The 17,627-nt window shown below is 39.1% G+C and overlaps 1 protein-coding gene across 1 annotated transcript in view; it reads left to right on the top strand.

The window, feature by feature from the left end:
* Positions 1–17,627, top strand: part of LOC122805262 (dynein axonemal heavy chain 11-like) — a 4,596,980-nt gene that overhangs the window by 3,205,180 nt on the left and 1,374,173 nt on the right. Inside the window, exons 55-56 of the mRNA XM_044075350.1 lie at positions 12,076–12,189; positions 12,296–12,439. Coding sequence (XP_043931285.1) covers positions 12,076–12,189; positions 12,296–12,439 — 258 coding nt within the window. The remainder of the gene's footprint in view (positions 1–12,075; positions 12,190–12,295; positions 12,440–17,627) is intronic.

A 17,627-nucleotide genomic window follows, 5' to 3' on the forward strand; every position in this document is an offset into this window, starting at 1 on the left:
GTTTTATAGGTTCATAGGTTCATAGGTTCATACTAGGCTATCTGCCCAAGGGCATTTATAAGCCTAGCCCATAGTTATGTGGCTTTCGCCACCCCTTTAGTTTGAATAAAAACTATGCCTATCATTTTGCTGTGCCTCTGTCAAGCAGTGACACTGAAGTAATCCCTGGGGTATATCTGCAATCTCCCATCCATTGGTCAAGATTCCTCTTTTACAAGGCCAGAGAGGTGCTCTGCCTCACATGTACCGGGATTTTGTTCCACAGCATAGTGAGTCTCTGGGTGATGAATCTGTCCCTCCAGCACGTTCTATTTATAACCGTGTCAAGGTTTAAGACTCCCGCCCTTGTGGTTCTGAGGGATCTAGATTTTTTGAGGTGAAGCATATTCATCAAATCTGGGTTTGACATGGCCTTATATGTCAGGCACAGGTCACCTCTGAGCAAGCGGTATGAGACTGAATAGAGCTGGAGTTCTTTCAGTCGGGCAGCATAAGACATATTTTTGAGACCCTTTATCCTTTTGGTGAGGAACTTTTGGGGCCTTTCAAGCTGCAGCAGGTGTCTGGTCAGATACATTCCGAACGGGGCATTGTACTCAATCATAGGTCTAATAAGTGATGAGTACAGGGGACGATGACCTCCCTTGATCTAGATGTGAATCCCTTCATGATCAGGTGGGTGATATAGAAGGTTTTCCTAACTACTTTAGCAACATGAGTGTCAAACGAAGGCTACTGTCAACCTGGGTCCCCAGATCTCTGATGACTTTTTCTGTGCTCAGTGGATTGCCACCTATATGGTAGCTAGGGGTAACCTTGTTTTTCCCAAAGGGTATGACTATGCATTTTTTGGCGTTTAACTTCAGGCCATGGCTCTGGCATCAGTTATCCGTTTCTGTGAGGCCCTTCTGGAGGATATCTGTGTCAGATGTGTTTTCGACTATGGCCCAGTTTGCAGTCATCTGCAAACTTTGTCAGCCATAACCCTCCTGTGTTTGCTTGTACTTCAGAAAAGTAGATGCCGAACAAGAGTGGACCCAGGACTGAGCCCTGTGGGACACCACTTGTGACAGGCTTTGAGTCTGACATGGCTCCAGCAACTCTGACCCTGTGGGTTCTGTCACTTAGCCAGTTTGCAACCCATCTTGTGATGTATGGGTTTACATTCAAGCTGATGAGTTTTTCGATGATACCTGAGTGGGGTATTGTGTCGAAGGCCTTTGCCAGGTTGAGGTAGGCTGTATGGACTGCCTTTCCCTCATCAAGGGCCTTGGTGACTGTCTCGAAAAAGTCAACCAAGTTTAAGAGGCAGGATCTGCCTTTGACAAAGCCAAACTGAGTTGGATCCAAAGTCTGCAAGTTCCCTATGTCTTTATTTATGAGTTCCATTATGATCCTCTCCATGGCTTTGCAGATAAGGCTTGTCAAGCTAATGGGGCGGTAATTTCCAGGGTCTGTGGAGGCACCGCCCTTATGAAGTGGGACCACAGTCGCCGTGCGCCACTCCTTGGGTACGTATCCTGAGGTGAGGCTAAGATTAAACAGCTGTCCTAACTGTGGGTTTAATTCCTCATTGAGTTCATGAAGCACACAGCTGGGGACACCATCCGGTCCCATGGATGCTGTGTTTTTTGCCTTAGTGAGGGCAGTTCTCACCTGGGCGTTGGAGATGTTTGGGGGGGCTACAATCCTCTGGAATAGATATCTCTCCTTTTGGGGGGGGGGAGAAGTTTGCACTGAACCTGTCAGCCAGTATGTTGGCAATGTGTGTAGGTTCAGTAATTTTCACATCATGTTCATAAAGTAACTCTATTTTACCTTATAACTTTTGGGGACTGAACTTAGTGAACAGGGTAGTGTTTGTGGATCCCCCCAAAAGTTTCTTTTCTGTCAAAAATTGTGACTGACCCTCCTCACCTCTGCTGACACTTATAAGACACTATTTATGGCTGAATCCCTCTGGAGATTCCCTAACTTTTTGGGGAATTTGAGTAAATTTTGTAAGGAAAAATGTACTGACTATGCATTGCTTTGTTGTGAGGTGGCTAGGTGAAGTGTGCTTGGTGCTTGTGACTAAAAATATTTGCCTTAGTAATTACCATTTTAGTTAGAAGGTTTCACAGACTCTTCTTGACTCTACTATCTGACTGAAAGATATGATGTATGGCTAGGACATGGACCAAGGTCCTACTAATGCTATCACGCTTTCCCAAATCTGTGAGACAAAAAACGTTGTCCAAAAGGCTTTATCTTTCAAACCATGTTTCTTCTTTCCTCAGCTACTGATGGGTGAATCCACTGTCGCCATCATTTCCTCAGAAGCCTCATCCTTTTCTCTTGATCCCTCTGGTGTTGCTCTTCAGGATCCTACTATAGACTGGGATCCAGGCATGTCCTCCATGGTTGCACAGTTGCCACTGACAGGGAAGCAAGAGAACCACCACTGCTGTCATTGGGTTCCAGGGGATGTTATTTTGCTAATCCTCATTGAGGGGCCTCATTCCTGGTGTACAAACCAACTCTTACACTTTCCCTGAGTTCTCCAAGAAAAATAAATCATAAGTCCATACATTTATCCTGATCTAGAGCAGATAACTGGCTGGGTTTGAGAAAGGATTACTGAGAGAATTTCAGTCCCTGAGTGATTATCCTCCTCAAAAGAGGACACTATGTGACCATCATCATAAGGAAGTTCTTCTGTATTACACAGCTTATAAACAAAGAGATTGTTACTATATCTGGAGATGTCATTGTCCCCCTTTACTCATCCCTCATTAGAACATTCATGGAGTATAATTCCCCTCTAGGCATGTATCTCAGACACATGCAACAGCTGAAATGCCCACAGAGATACCTTACTAAAAGGATACAAGGCCTAAGCAGTTTGTCGTACAAGGACCACCTCAAAACAGTCACTATACTTGGTATCCTACAGACTGCTAAAAGATAACCTGAGTCTGGCATACAAAGCATCATCTAACCCAATACTGATAGACCTACTGCACATCAGCAAGTCAGAAGTTATCAGAAATGCTTGGTCCAGGGATCTAAACCTGTTCTACAACATCAATAAAATGTTTGAATGAACAGGTATATCTTGCAAAGAATACCAAACAAAGCTCATCCCTGTTCATATTCAAGCAAAACTTGAATCTGTGAATAGGTAATAGAACATTTACCCCAGGACTGCTCCCTGACTACTAATGGATAGAGGCAGCTCCTAAATATTTTATTCAATGCATGGGCCCCTCCCAAAAAGTGCCTATGGTATTATCCCACTTATTCTTACTAGGGGTAATTTATAATTATCAACCATGGGATGATTTGGGATGTTGGCATAATGGTTAACATGTTTATGCTGCAGACAGAAGGTGCAGGGTTTGATTCTCACATGGGATAATTGGCTAGGCTTAAAATGGTCCACAAGGGCAGTTTGCCTAGTACTAAGCTATGACCGTATGAGTAAGGCCACTCTAACACCAAACATGATAGGCTAATTCAAGCACCAAATATGAAATTGTCTAGGCTTAAAATGTTCCACAAGGGCAGTTAGCCCAGTACTTACCTTGAACCTGTGAAAGCTTTTCCCTTTCAGATTCTAGTTCCCAGTCTGAGGTACAGGATTTGAACAGGAACTGTGTTTCTCATATTCTGTCATTACACACTGGAGATTCTGATTCTGAAGAGAGCTTTCCCTCAGATTCTCCTCCTGAAGAATGTATCTTTTCACATGATATTGCCAGTATGAGGGGTGTTTTTCAATGGGAATACATGAATTTGTTCAGCAATACCTATATTTATGAGGACATGATAAAATAAAGTAGTTAGGAGTATGGATTAAAAATTATTATGGTGTAGCAGCTAAGGATATGTGGAGAAGAGAATAAACAAAAGATAATACAAAAACTGAGAAATTGGAAGCTCTGTTATATGGATATGGATACAAGACACAAGCAGTTAAACATTTTTAATCCCTTTAGTCTTATGCACAGATCAGGCATATTTTTATCAACTAGACAAGAAGGTGTGGATAGCAATTAATAAAGAGCTGAAGCATTTTATCTCGGAGGGGAAGAAGGCAAGAGTCAAATGGGATAAGCTGATTCTTCCAGATGAACAAGGCGGATTGGGATTACCCAATTTGAAAGGGTATTTCAGAGCTACATAGCTAGGGCTCCTCTGTATAGCACAAGCAGAAGCCTATATTTCAAAGTGGAAAGGGATGATGATGAAACAGGGGAGAAGCTCAAGAAACAAGGAAAGACTGGAGTTTTGGATGCAGATCTTTAAGGAGAATAACAATAATCATACAGAATATTATATTCGTAGAGTAGCAGAAAGTATTTTAAGAACTAAGCAAATAAGGGAATGGAGAAAAGAGATTCTGCCAATAGGGATGACTGCAATTAGGGATACAGACAATAGGCAAGAGAGGGCTAACATTTATTGGAGAAAGGATTGATTTCAAGGTTCAGCTCTGAGTCCTTTCTTATTTGTAATGGTGATGGACAGGTTGACAGACGAGATCAGACAGGAGTCCCCGTGGACTATGATGTTTGCAGATGACATTGTGATCTGTAGTGAGAGTAGGGAACAGGTGGAGGAGACCCTGGAGAGGTGGAGATATGCTCTAAAGAGAAGAGGAATGAAGGTCAGCAGGACTATGACAGAATATATGTGTGTGAATGAGAGGGAGGATAGAGGAATGGTGAGGATGCAGGGAGTAGAGGTGGCAAAGGTGGATGAGTTTAACTACTTGGAATCAACAGTTCAGAGTAATGGTGATTGTGGAAGAGAGGTGAAGAAGAGAGTACAGGCAGGATGGAGTGGGTGGAGAAGAGTGTCAGGAGTGATTTGTGACAGATGAGTACCAGTAAGAGTGAAAGGGAAGGTCTACAAGAGGGCAGTGAGACCAGCTATGTTATATGGGTTGGAGACAGTGGCATTGACAAAAAGGCAGGAGTCAGAGCTTGACGTGGCAGAGTTGAAGATGTTAGGATTTGCACTGGGTGTGACGAGGATGGACAGGTTTAGAAATAAGTATATTAGAGGGTCAGCCCAGGTTGGAAGGTTTGGAGACAAAGCCAGAGAGGCAAGATTACGTTGGTTTGGACATGTGCTGAGGAGGGATGCAGAGTATATTGGGAAAAAGATGCTAAGAATGAAGCTGCCAGGTAACAGGAAAAGAGGAAAGCCTAAGATAAGGTTTATGGATGTGGTGAGAGAGGACATGTAGGTGGTTGGTGTGACAGAGCAAGATGCAGAGGACAGGAAGAAATGGAAACAGTTGATCTGCTGCGGTGACACCTGATGGGAGCAGCTGAAAGAAGAAGAAGAAGGAGATTGATATCAGAGTGTAGGCAAAGAGAAAGAAATGGGGGAGGGGGGTCCTAAACAAAAGACCAGCAATGACAGAGTTTTTAGTAGGAATCTAGAACAGAAGCTGCTGTTAAAAAAGGAATAATTAGTAGAGCATATAAAATATTGCATGATAATTATGAATCAATCAGAGGAGGTTAGAAAGGCTTGGGAAGAGAGACTGGATAATCAATTCACAAAGAACCAATGGGGGATATATGCATCTCTCCCAAATATACAATAAAATCTAGAAGATTTAGGATTTTTGCTTGGAAATGTTTACATGAGAATTTCAATACCCCAGTAGACTCCAGAGAATTCTTCTTGAAGTAGACAGCAAATGTTGCAGGTGTGATGGGGAAGAAAAAGGTAATTCGGAACATATTATCTGGGAGTGTAACAAGTTGGCAGACTATTCTATTAGAGATACTGGGTGAATAAATTGGTGTATCTAGGGGAAACAATTTTTCTGAGCTATGATACAAAATTAGAATTGTCTAGATATATAAAGCCTGGCTGAGTCTAATTATGGTGGTTGCCAAAAAAAAAACAATTATTAGAAAATGGAAATCGAAGTCTAAACCAGCTGTACTAGAAGTAGTGAATATAGTAACAGAGATAAAACAACTGGAGTTTGGATATTTTGAAAAGGGTAGGAGCAAAGGAAAATGAGAATTCTGGGAACAAAGCATACGGGGGAGGAATGAGGATTAAAAAGAAGGCAGGATTTGAATGATATGTGTAATGTTTGACTGACAATGATTGAGTAGATTATAAGTCATGTATAATGTTTGCAACTAAAATTATGTCAGTATGGTTTGTGATGCATAATGCTTGCAACTAAGAATATGTCAATATGGTTTGTTTTCATTTATATAAAGGGATGATTGCCTATGTCATAAGTGATAATTTAATAAAGATGTTTCTTGTTTAAAAAAAAAACAAAAAAAAAAAACATATTCTTCTTCTTCTGCGAACCTGCCTCAAATGCCTTTTTCAGCCCCCAAGCTCCAAACATGGACTTGAATCCTAACACATACCACTTGGGACCATCTTAGAACTCCTGTGTAGTCCTCCTGCAAAATGGACTTCTTCAGACAACTTAAAATTCATAAACCTAGTGAATCCCGCACAAAACTTACATAAAACAAACTCTCCAAATCAGAGTAAATGCTAACTAAAATAAATAAATAAATAGTACCTCTATCCTTCCCTTCATAACAAATGTGAAATGCTTTTCCAAAAACCACATCATCTGTGATTCAAAACAAAGAAAGAAAAAAATAACCCACAAGTGCCCCCAAAAGAAAAAAAAGTACCTCATGCAACCTACATGAGAGTAAAACTGAATCCTTGCAATAAAATACCTTCACAAAATATACTTGATAATTAGATTTTACTAATTAAATAAAATAGAACATAGCCTAGCACACTGAACTCAATTGGAAAACAAGTCTTACATAAAAAATATAGAAACTGTATAAATAAATTGGACAAACATCCTATAGTATTATGTATTATACATGTACACACACAATAGATACATATATATATATATATATATATATACACACACACATATATATATATATATATATATATGTGTGTGTGTGTGTGTGTGTGTGTGTGTGTGTGTGTATATATATATATATATATATATATATATATTTTATATATATTTTATATATATATATATATATATATATCTAAGAAAACTAAAATATGTGCTTTAAAATACATTTTGATCTACCTCAGAGATAGTGAGTTCTCTGTTTGTTTCACTACTTTATGTACAGGCAGTTTCATTTTGAGAAGATTTATGCTGTGCTTTTTAAATACAAGGAAATGTGTTTTGAGTTAACCTAGAGGATATATGTGCTGTGTGTGTTTATGTATATGTATACGCATGCGTATATGTATATGCAAATGTATATGTATCTGCATCTGTGTATGTATAACACTACTCAACTTCATAGCACAAGAAATGTGGACAAAGCATAAATTAATGAGAGTATAAAGGCCCACTATCACTGAGATAGATCAAAATGTATTTTAAAGCACATATTTCTGTTTTACCTTTTCTTCTATCTAGGCCATCATGCTCAGAATTTTTTTATGTCTGGATCTTCAGCTGTTGGCTAGTAATTAAACAGATGACACCCTTGCAGAAAGTTATTACCTTGACCATATTTCCAACATTCTCTATTCATAGGATCATGGGATCATAGAAAATTACTAGGCTATCTACCCAGAGGTCATTTTAAGCCTAGCCGTTTCAACCCAAGATTGTGTTTAGTGATGACTGCCCATGTCCAGGAGGGTTGTGGGAGCTCTCCCCAGAAAGAATTTACGGTGCCCCAGCCACTCATCCAGGTTCCTCTTGAACAGTGTCATAGACATGCTGTGTTTCACATGAATTGGTAGACTATTCCAAAGACGTGGCAGTCACTGGGAGATAAATCTGTACCTCCAGCATGTCCTATTTAAGTTGCAGGCCATATTTAAATCCCTGGAATGGGTGACCCTAGACCCATTTGATTTATGGATATGCAGTAAGGTCATTAGGTTTGGGTCTTAGGTCGCTCTGTATGCCAGGCTTAAGTCTTCCCTAAGAATTCTATATGATACGGAGAATAGTGACAGGGATTTTAGTCGGCCTGTGTAAGGCACATGCTGGAGGCTCTTGATCTTCTTTGTTAGAAACCTCTGAGGTCACTCTAACTGCTGTAGGCGCTTATTATGGTACATATCAAATGGGGTATTATACTCAAATATGGGCCAGATAAGTGCCGTGTATAGGGGAGTTATAACTTTTTTTGCTCTCGAAGTAATGCCTTTACTAATCAAGTGAGCTACGTGGAAAGCTTTCCTTACAGTGGCAGACATGTGTGAAGGGAAATTGTTTGTGCTGAAGGGAAGGATGATGCATTTCTTTGCATTCAGTTTGAGACCATGACTAATACATCAGTTGTTGGTCTGTGTGAGACTATCCTGGAGTATACTGACATCATTTGGGGATTCAATGATTGCACCTAATTTGCAATTGTCTGCAAACCTGGTCAACCACAAAACTTTAGTTTTGACCTGATCTTCTGAGAAGTATATACCAGACAGTGGGGGGGCCCAGCACTGACCCCTGTGGCCCCAGGCTGGTAACAGGTCTGCTGGTTGATATGGTGTCACCAACTTTGATAGTGTGTGTCTGGTTTGTGAGCCAGTTGGCAACCCATCTTACAACAAAGGGATTTACATTCAGTTTGCTAGTTTATCGGTAATGCCTGAGTGTGGGATTGTGTCAAAATCCTTTGCCAAGTCAAGGTATGCTGTGTGCACATATTTACCTTCATCAATAGCCTTGGTCACACTTTCAATGAAATCCACCAGATTTAATGGGCAGGAATCTGCCCTTGATGAAGCCGAATTGGGTAAGATCCAGGGTTTGGAGGTCACCTATGTCTTTATTCATGAGGTCCATAATGATACATCCCATGGCCTTATAGATGAGGCTGGTCAGGCTTATGAGTCTATAATTCTCTGGGTCTGTTGCTAGGCCAACTTTGTGGAGGGGAATGACTGTAGCTGTTCTCCATTATGCAGGAACAAAGCCTGTGGTTAGGCTATGATTGAAAGGGATACTTAGTGGTATTGCCAGTTCATGTTTTAGCCTGCTTGGAAAACAGCCTGGCATGTAATCTGGTCCCATAGAGGCCATGTTCTTTACCTTGGACAGGGCTTTAAAGATCTGCTCTTCAGATGTGTAAGGTGGGATTCCTATGAGTACAACGAAAATGCATTATGTCGAATGCGTTTTCGTCAACACATGTAGAGGGAACAGGCAAAACAGCGAAGCAGCTGTTCAGCAAATTCTTTCCCTGGGAAAGAAGTCACTTGACCGCTTTGTTGTTTTGCCGTGTTCTGAAGTGTAGTGTGGTCCCTTGTCTGGTATAGCTCCCGAGCGTGATTGTGCAACAGTTACTGACCTTAGGGTTAGGGTGCAGGTTAAGGTAAGTGCATATGTATGAAAGTGTTTACTGTTTTATATTTTGTGTTAAATGTATGGTTGAGTTACGTGTGTATGCGTTTTCAGTTGTTTACTTTTGTTTTGGGGAGGGTAGAATTAGGGTTAAGGTAAGTGTGTATGTATTTGGAGCTGTTTATGTAAATGTGCGAGAGTTACTGACCTTAGGTTAGGGTACGGGTTAAGGTAAGTGCATATGGTTTAAAATGTTTACTGTTTTTTTTTCCGTTAAATGTATGTTCGGGTTATGTGCATATGTGTATTTAGTTGTTTACTGGTTTTTGGGGGGTATAATTAGGATTGGGTATGTGTTTGGAAGGGTGTAATGTGTTTTTTTTTTTTTTTTGCGGGGGTTGGAACAGAGATTTCTTTCCCTAGGAAAGAAATCGCTGTTCTTCGGATTCGACATTTTCAGCTTTCACTGAAAATGTGTCGATGTAACATTGTTCACTGTTTTAAGCATTCAATGTTGCAATATAGACCCGTAAGGTATGGGGGGGGCACTTGGGGGAGTGTTTATTGTAAGTTAGGAGAGGATAAGGCAGTCAATTTTTCACCAAATATGTCTACTAGCAGGTAAGCTATCTCTATGGGTTACTGTGTGTGATACTGTTGGCCACCAGTTCTGCACATGCTTGGGTCCTACCCTTTAGGTTACGTATATAGCTGTAAAAGGCATTATGGTTGTCCTTGGCAGTACTTGCTAGGTTTCTCTCAAAGGAGCTCTTGGAGGATTTGACAAGTTGTCTTATTTGCCTGTCAAGGTTGAGGAGGGTGCTTTTCCATTGTTGAGTCATTGTCTTTGTTTTCTTGGACAGCAACTTTTTGCATTTATTGTAGAGTTTGTTGATGCTGGAAGTCCACAATGGCAGCTTGATTTTACTTGGGGTTCTGGCTTTGATTCTATCTGGTACAGCTGAGTTTATACATTTATGTAAGTGACTGTACAGGGCTTTAGTGTAAGCTTTGGCATAGTTACCACTTTCAGCTTGGGGTGGGGCTTGGAATGCATTTATACCTTCACCTAGGATGGTATAGTTTGCCTTGGTAAAGTTTTTTAGTCTGATTTCACCTTTTGTGAGTTCTGTTGTTAGTGTCAGTTCGAAGCTGACTGATTTGTGGTCAGTTTTAACTAATGAGGGTGCAGCAGCTGCAGCTGTGGACCTGTTTGACATGTCGGTGAGGACCAGTTCTAGAATGTTTGTTCCTCTTGTCGGGGTATGGACAATTTGCTCCAGGGCAAAGTCAAGGATGTTTGGGCTACAGTAGGTTTCCCAGTTGATGGTGGGATAATTGAAATCCCCAATAACCAGTGTGTTCAGTAAAGTTTGGATTGTCTTCAGTTTAGTTAAGTAGGCTTCATGGTGTTGTGACCCATAGAGGGGGATCTATAACTGGCTAGAACTTGAATGGGGGTCTTACCCACTGTAACCTGGACCTGGAGTAACTCCATGGAGATGTCCAGGTGAATTTATCTCTAATATAGATTGAAACACCACCTCCTTTGGTTTTTCACACATTCATTTTGTGGCCTAAAGGTGTGGAAGGCATTGCAGCCTTGAAGGGCTGGGGTACACTCTAAGGCCTTAAACCAGGTTTCTGTGACTGCACAAACATCTACATCTTCTAGTGATAGAAGTGCTTCCAGGGAGATCAGCTTTTGGTTTAAACTCCTAGCATTTAGCAGCATGACCATTATTTTTTTCTGATTGGTTAATTTGTTTTTGGTAATGTTTTCAAGACCTTGCCTAAAATAGGCACTATGGAAGAGACAAGAGGCTTTGCCAGCAGCTGAAAGCCTAAGGGTGTCAGGTGCAAACCGTCTCTGGCAAAGCAGCAAAGTTTGCTGACCATGGATTCCCAGGCAGACAAGAACTGGATCCCCTTGGAATGATACCAAAAACTAAGCCACTTATCGAAATCAATAATTTTTTGTTTATACTGTGGTATAATTCTAGGTGAGAGTAGTATGCTGCTCAAGTCTAGGGACATACCTGCCTGGGATACATACTCAGAGAGCTTGACCATGTCTCTCTTCATATAGTCTATTGAGGTTCTAAATTAACAATATAGCAAAATCCAGCTGTCATCTGTGGCCACCACTGGGATTTACACACTTAAACTGTTCTTTACCAATGTGATCTTGTTCCTTGTAGGCCAACCACACTGTTTTGAGTAATCCCTGAAGTACCAGTGGACATCTAGTGGTTATTGTCTTATTATAGGTGCTGGTGAACCAAAAAGTAAAGAATGTTTCTATGCTTATACAAGTTATTCGCTTGATTTCTAGAAAAATAGAATATTTCTCATTTTAATATTACTGCATTAATCACAGAGTCAGTATTGAGTTGGCAGTGTATTGTGAGCTGGCATTGATTTGAAAGATAAAATTTAATGAAAAGCAATTCTAGGGGCTAGCAGAGAATTCAGCTGAAGAGAATAATGTACTGCTTGTATGCTTGCCACTAAGCAACTTGGTTCTAACTAAGTTTTCACCAGACATGATTCTCAAAATGCAGATGAAGACAGGGCATGAACACTGTGGATTATTGGATAGTATTTTTCATTACAACTATAATGAGTGCAAAATCAATGGGAAAGAGTAAGAACTTTCGACGTGTTTGCTAAGCATATAAATGGAACTGAAATGGCAATAGTTTTCAGAGTGCTTTACTAACTTGTGCTGCATTTGTTCAAAGGTTGCTGCAATCCAGGCTGAAGTTACAAAACAACAGAGAGAATCAGAGGAAGACCTTGCTAAAGCGCAGCCTGCATTATTTGCTGCACATGCTGCTCTGAACACCTTGAACAGGGTACGAGTCCACTCACTATCTTAAACTGTCAGACTGAATTGACAGTAACAGAATATGTATGAATTCTGCAGTGTTTAGTCACAAAATGTGTTTTTTATCATTTCAGTTAAATCTTACAGAACTAAAGACATTCCCAAATCCACCGGCTCTAGTTACCAATGTTACTGCTGCTGTTTTGGTACTCTTGTCTCCTCATGGTAGAATACCAAAAGACCGAAGCTGGAAAACTGCAAAAATGTATATGAGCAAGGTAATCCTTCTTTTTAATTGAAGTAGCATTGCTTTTTAATAGTTTTTTGGAAGGGCCTATAAAACTTTTAAAACATTTTTTTTTAATTCTCTGCAGAGTTTAATAATTGTACTGAGAAACTGTACATACCACATATATTTTAATGTAACTGCAGATGTGGCCATATACAATGTTAGAGGTATTGAATTTTCACTGAATGCTACTACTGATTTTATAGTAGTCATCGAAGATAAATAAGCAGCTGCAGTATGCTGCTCCATGGTAACAGTACACTATTAGAAAGGGCTGCAACACAGAGAGGAAAAAGAAAAGCGCCTGAAATATATATTAGCAATACTGAATAACTGGTTTTCTAAGGTTTAAGATGACAAGCTTATAAGTATATGGCAAACTATGTTTAGGATATCAAGAATGCCATCCAAGTCAGTGGCTGTAAAACTGTCCAAGAAAATCAGAAAAAAGGAAAGTGTAAAATATTGCTGTTAAAAAAAATCATCTATTCTAAAACAAAGGCACAAACCTCTTGACATTTGATATACCTGGAGTTGAACAAATGAAAGAATCATGATTCAGCAAATGTGAAATGTATGGCAAATATATACTGATTGTAAGATTCCCCCAATGGTCATTCACTAACAATATAACTTATGTATCTCCCTTTATGAGCAGACCCTCCCTTGGCACATTTTTGCTTAACGACTTTATATTCACTTTCTTGATTATCCTTTCCTTGAGTGGTCTGGTTCTAATAAGGAACAGTTTTTTTCTTGTTTGTAGATGTGTAGTTTTCTATGTAATCATCCACTAGTCATCCTAGTAAATTGGTTCCTAATATTTCTAAAGGTCATTTGCAAGTTTCGATAGTAATACCAGTAAAGATGGGGGAACAATTGGATCTCAGGAAGAATATATTTAAATATCATGTGTATAACCATAAACAATTTATATAGGAAGCTGACAGTTCTTGCCTTAAGGAATAATGCTGTAGCCTCTGTTGTTAGCAATGGTGGGGACAGGGTAGGCATGTTCAGTGCAAACCAAGGATAAACTATATTGTATAAATAAATATACAGTTATCATTCTATAGTTTATGCCTTGCTTAGTAAGGACTGGCATAGACTTTGTATTGGTGAGCAAATTAGAGGTTATATAAATATATTTTCTGAAATAGCTTTTAACAAAGACCATAACAAGAGTTAGATGTCTAGTTATAATGGCATTCTTTCATACAAGTTTAAGTGTCCTAAATATGTTTTCCACCTAAAAGAATTTGCAAGAGCAAATAGCTAAAAAAATTACACAAGCAGCTGAACAGTTTTCATTATGCTCACAGTAAGGTGTGTAAAGCTTGCATTTTCTTGCACATAGCAACACATCACACTCAAACAGTTGGAATGGACCAATCTACCACCAAACCAGCACACAGCACTGAGTGAAATTAAAAACTTTAAGAAATCTAATAAATTCAAAAGATTGAGCACTTTCATCCATATGTAGCTAAAGATTTCATCAGAATAAAAATAAAAATAAATTACAAGCCAAGCATTTAAAAGTCAAACGTTAATGTCATATGTAAGAATTCATCCAACCAAAACTTGAATACTTCATATAGCCTAAAATAACCAACATGGTATCACATTCAATGAACAAATAGTAATAACAGAAAACCTAAAGAACTCTGAAATATTTATAAAATGCAATCTAATACAGTAATTAAGTTGTATGCAACAATGTTAACACTAAACAGGGTGGTTTATTCTCACAACCTATGTTTTCTTACTATAGGTGTTATTAATTTATTTAATGTTATTCCCTACGAACTTGGTCTTGAGTGGTTCCAGGAATTTTTAACAGAGTCAACCCCTTTTACACTGAATAAAATTAATGTACTTTGCATCACTGATGGAATTAGCCTTAAAGAACAACTACCTTTTTTTTTTGAGGGGAAATATATTTTTTACAATATAAGGGTGTAGCCATGGGGACTGCATGCACCATTGCGCTTGCCAACATTATCATGAATCAATGGGAAAAGAAGTTCATTTTTAATCATGATTGCCAACTTTCCTGGGTTATCTATACATATTTTTTGGATGATATTTTTATTGTTTGGAGAGAACCAGTTAGTGAAATTAAGGAATTTATATCAATTCTACTACATCTTTTTTGATATTCACCTATGTTGTAGGGAATGGAATGAATTAACTATTTAGATATGGAAATCAGTAAGGATTATATGTGGAAGAAGTTTGTCACCAGTATATATAGGAAACCCATCTGTTGAAATTCTATCCTTTTCTATACAAGGTGGCATCCTTCTCATCAAGCCTTTCCATCAAAAGAGAAGGATTACTAAGGGACACTTTGTGTGTTTGGTGAGGATGGTATCCGAATTTTACTTACAGTAGACTCCCTCTTAACCGGTCTCACCTTAACCAGACTCCACTTTAACTGGCCATTACATTTCTGCCATAGCAACAGACAACCTATGCATCTGTTTACCTCCTCCTTCCAAGTTACTACAATGTGCATGCTGGTTTGTTGGCTCCTTCCATTTTTGTAGGGTTGTGGGTGCACATTCCTTTACTTAAGTCACTACTGGCACTTTTTTTTCTTTACAGGTAGCAGGCTAACCAAGTTTAAAACTTTAAATTTAAAAGGTGTCTTGCCTCTCTTCTTGTACCATAGCTACATTCTATTTCTTTAAGTTTCTTATTTATCTCTGCCACCCTTGTGGTCCATTGCCCTCAACCAACTTGATCATCATTCGGTCGGCTCAGCAGCAGGTGCAGTTAGCAGGTTTAAAATTGCCTGTAAAATGATGCTGCTCTCTATGTGTGTGTGTGTGTGTGTGTGTGTGTGTGTGTGTGTGTGTGTGTGTGTGTGTGTGTGTGTGTGTGTGTGTGTGTGTGTGTGTGTGTGTGTGTGTGTGTGTGTGTGTGTGTGCATGCGTGCGTGTGTGATTGTGAGTGAAATGTATGTGAATGAGTGCATGGTACTGTGAAATGAATGTGAGTGAGTGCCTGCTACTGTGCTGGTTGTCTTGACACTTTAGTGAGATACTGCTTCTCTCCGCTATCAAGATTTTCATAGAATATCTAGATTTTTACCCTATATGATTAGACTGCCTTCCTCATAAAATGTTTGGTATACTGGCAAATCACAAGTTTCTCAAATATAATATTAATAAATAGTAAGGCCATACATTTGAGTTTCAAATGTCCTCTGTCATAGGTTAGTACCAGGCTAATTGTCTTTTGGGCTATTTTAAGCCTAACCAGTTTCCCCATGTGAGAATCAAACCCTGCACCTTGTGTCTGCAAGGTAAACACCTTAACCATTATGCCAACCTCCCAGCCTTCAAATAAACAGCCTCTACAAGGCTCAAACTCAGGACACTGCACACCATAGACAAAGTGATTTGCCACTAAGCCATGCCAGATATGTCCTTCAGAAAATGCATGCTAAGACAAATGCTGTTATTCTAGCAACTTTCTAAGTCTATAAGAGCAATATTTAAAATCTGTTGGAGGGGTAGGTGGTTACAACCTATAAATGCTATTTCATATTTGTTTATCCAGCCTGAGAGCTAGTCCCAGTGAGACCAGATAAGAGGGAGTACACTGTATTTCTAACTGAATGCGACAATTTATTTAATATGTTTCTAGCAAAGGGATATCCCAGTGACATGATATTTGAGATACGTAGAGAGGTGGTTGCAAAATGGGTTGAAGGGACTTACTGTCCACTTATGTTGGCTCACAATAGTAGACTGAACAATAATTTGAATGCCAACAGTTTGGACGACAGTGCCACAACCTACACTGATTCTTTAGTTATGACTTTTAGCATTGACCACAGTGAAATCATAGGTATTTTGGACAGATATAGGAAGATTTCTTTCTAGTTATGGCTGTGTAACTGGCAAAATAGGGAGCAAACACTAGTGTTTTTAGGAGAGGAATAACTATTAATACATTTTTAGGAAAAAGGGGACTTTTTCCATTTTTCCATTGCGGTCACCATAGTAAAATGAGGGGTATTTTAAAGGTGGACTTTATTCACAATGTAAGTTTATTTTAAAAACAGATGCAGTGATTATTATAGCAATAACCCATGCCTGGGTGTGGGTAATGCTAAATTTACCCACGGTTGGCGTGGTTTGGTCCCGAGAGCGAAGCCCGAGGGACCAAACAAAGCCAACCGTGGGTAAATTTAGCATTACCCACACCCAGAAGTGGGTTATTGCTATTATACCATGACATTATTTAAGAAAAGAAACTGTTACTTTTCTTAAATAATGGCATAGTATAATGCCTGTTTACTGCCCTTCTGCAGATGTCTGGCATCCGCGGCAGTTCTGATGTACTGCGTGCCTGCACAGTACATCAGAGCTGTGGGCAAAAGCAACGGAGAAAGCAAGATCTCCGTTGCTTTTTTTTTAGTGTTTCGCTATGTTAAATGAGTTTAACATAGCGAGACAGTTTTAAAATAAGCAACGGAGATGTCCGTTGCTTATTTTAAAACTGTCTCGCCATGTTAAACTCATTTAACATAGCAAACACTAAAAAGCAACAGAGATCTTGCTTTCTCCGTTGCTTTTTAAACACTGTTCGCTATGTTAAATGGGTTTAACATAGCGACACAGCTTTAAAATAAGCAACGGAGATCTCTGTTGCTTATTTTAAAGCTGTCTCGCTATGTTAAACCCATTTAACATAGCGAGACAGTGTTTTAAAAAAACGAGTTATACTAATGGAAAAAGTCCGGCGACGGACCTTTTCCATTAGTATAACTCGATTTACAACGGGCACGCTGGCCAATCAGCGTGCACGTTTTGGGGGGATCATGGTATAATAACAGTTTTACTATAATGACTTATTTTTACTGCACTTGAAATTCTATGAGTTTAGTCTCTCTAGCCAATATCAACATTGTGCATGTTTTTACATTGACAAGACAGAGAGGAGATTTAAATAATGTATTTATGAGCACCTTTATGACATTAAATGGAAGAATGCAAATAATGCTTTGTTCAAACATATTAAAAAACATACATTATTTCTTTTTTTGGGGTGAATATAATTGAAAAAAAAACATGTAAAAGGTCCATGGTAGGAGTTACTGAAGTTTAAAGAATTAGTTTGACAGATAAGACTTAAGTCTTATAATTACCTGGGAATAAAAG

The sequence above is a fragment of the Protopterus annectens genome, chromosome 6.part1 (assembly GCF_019279795.1).
Source record: "Protopterus annectens isolate FY-2018-M chromosome 6.part1, PAN1.0, whole genome shotgun sequence".
NCBI classification, from domain to species: domain Eukaryota; kingdom Metazoa; phylum Chordata; order Ceratodontiformes; family Protopteridae; genus Protopterus; species Protopterus annectens.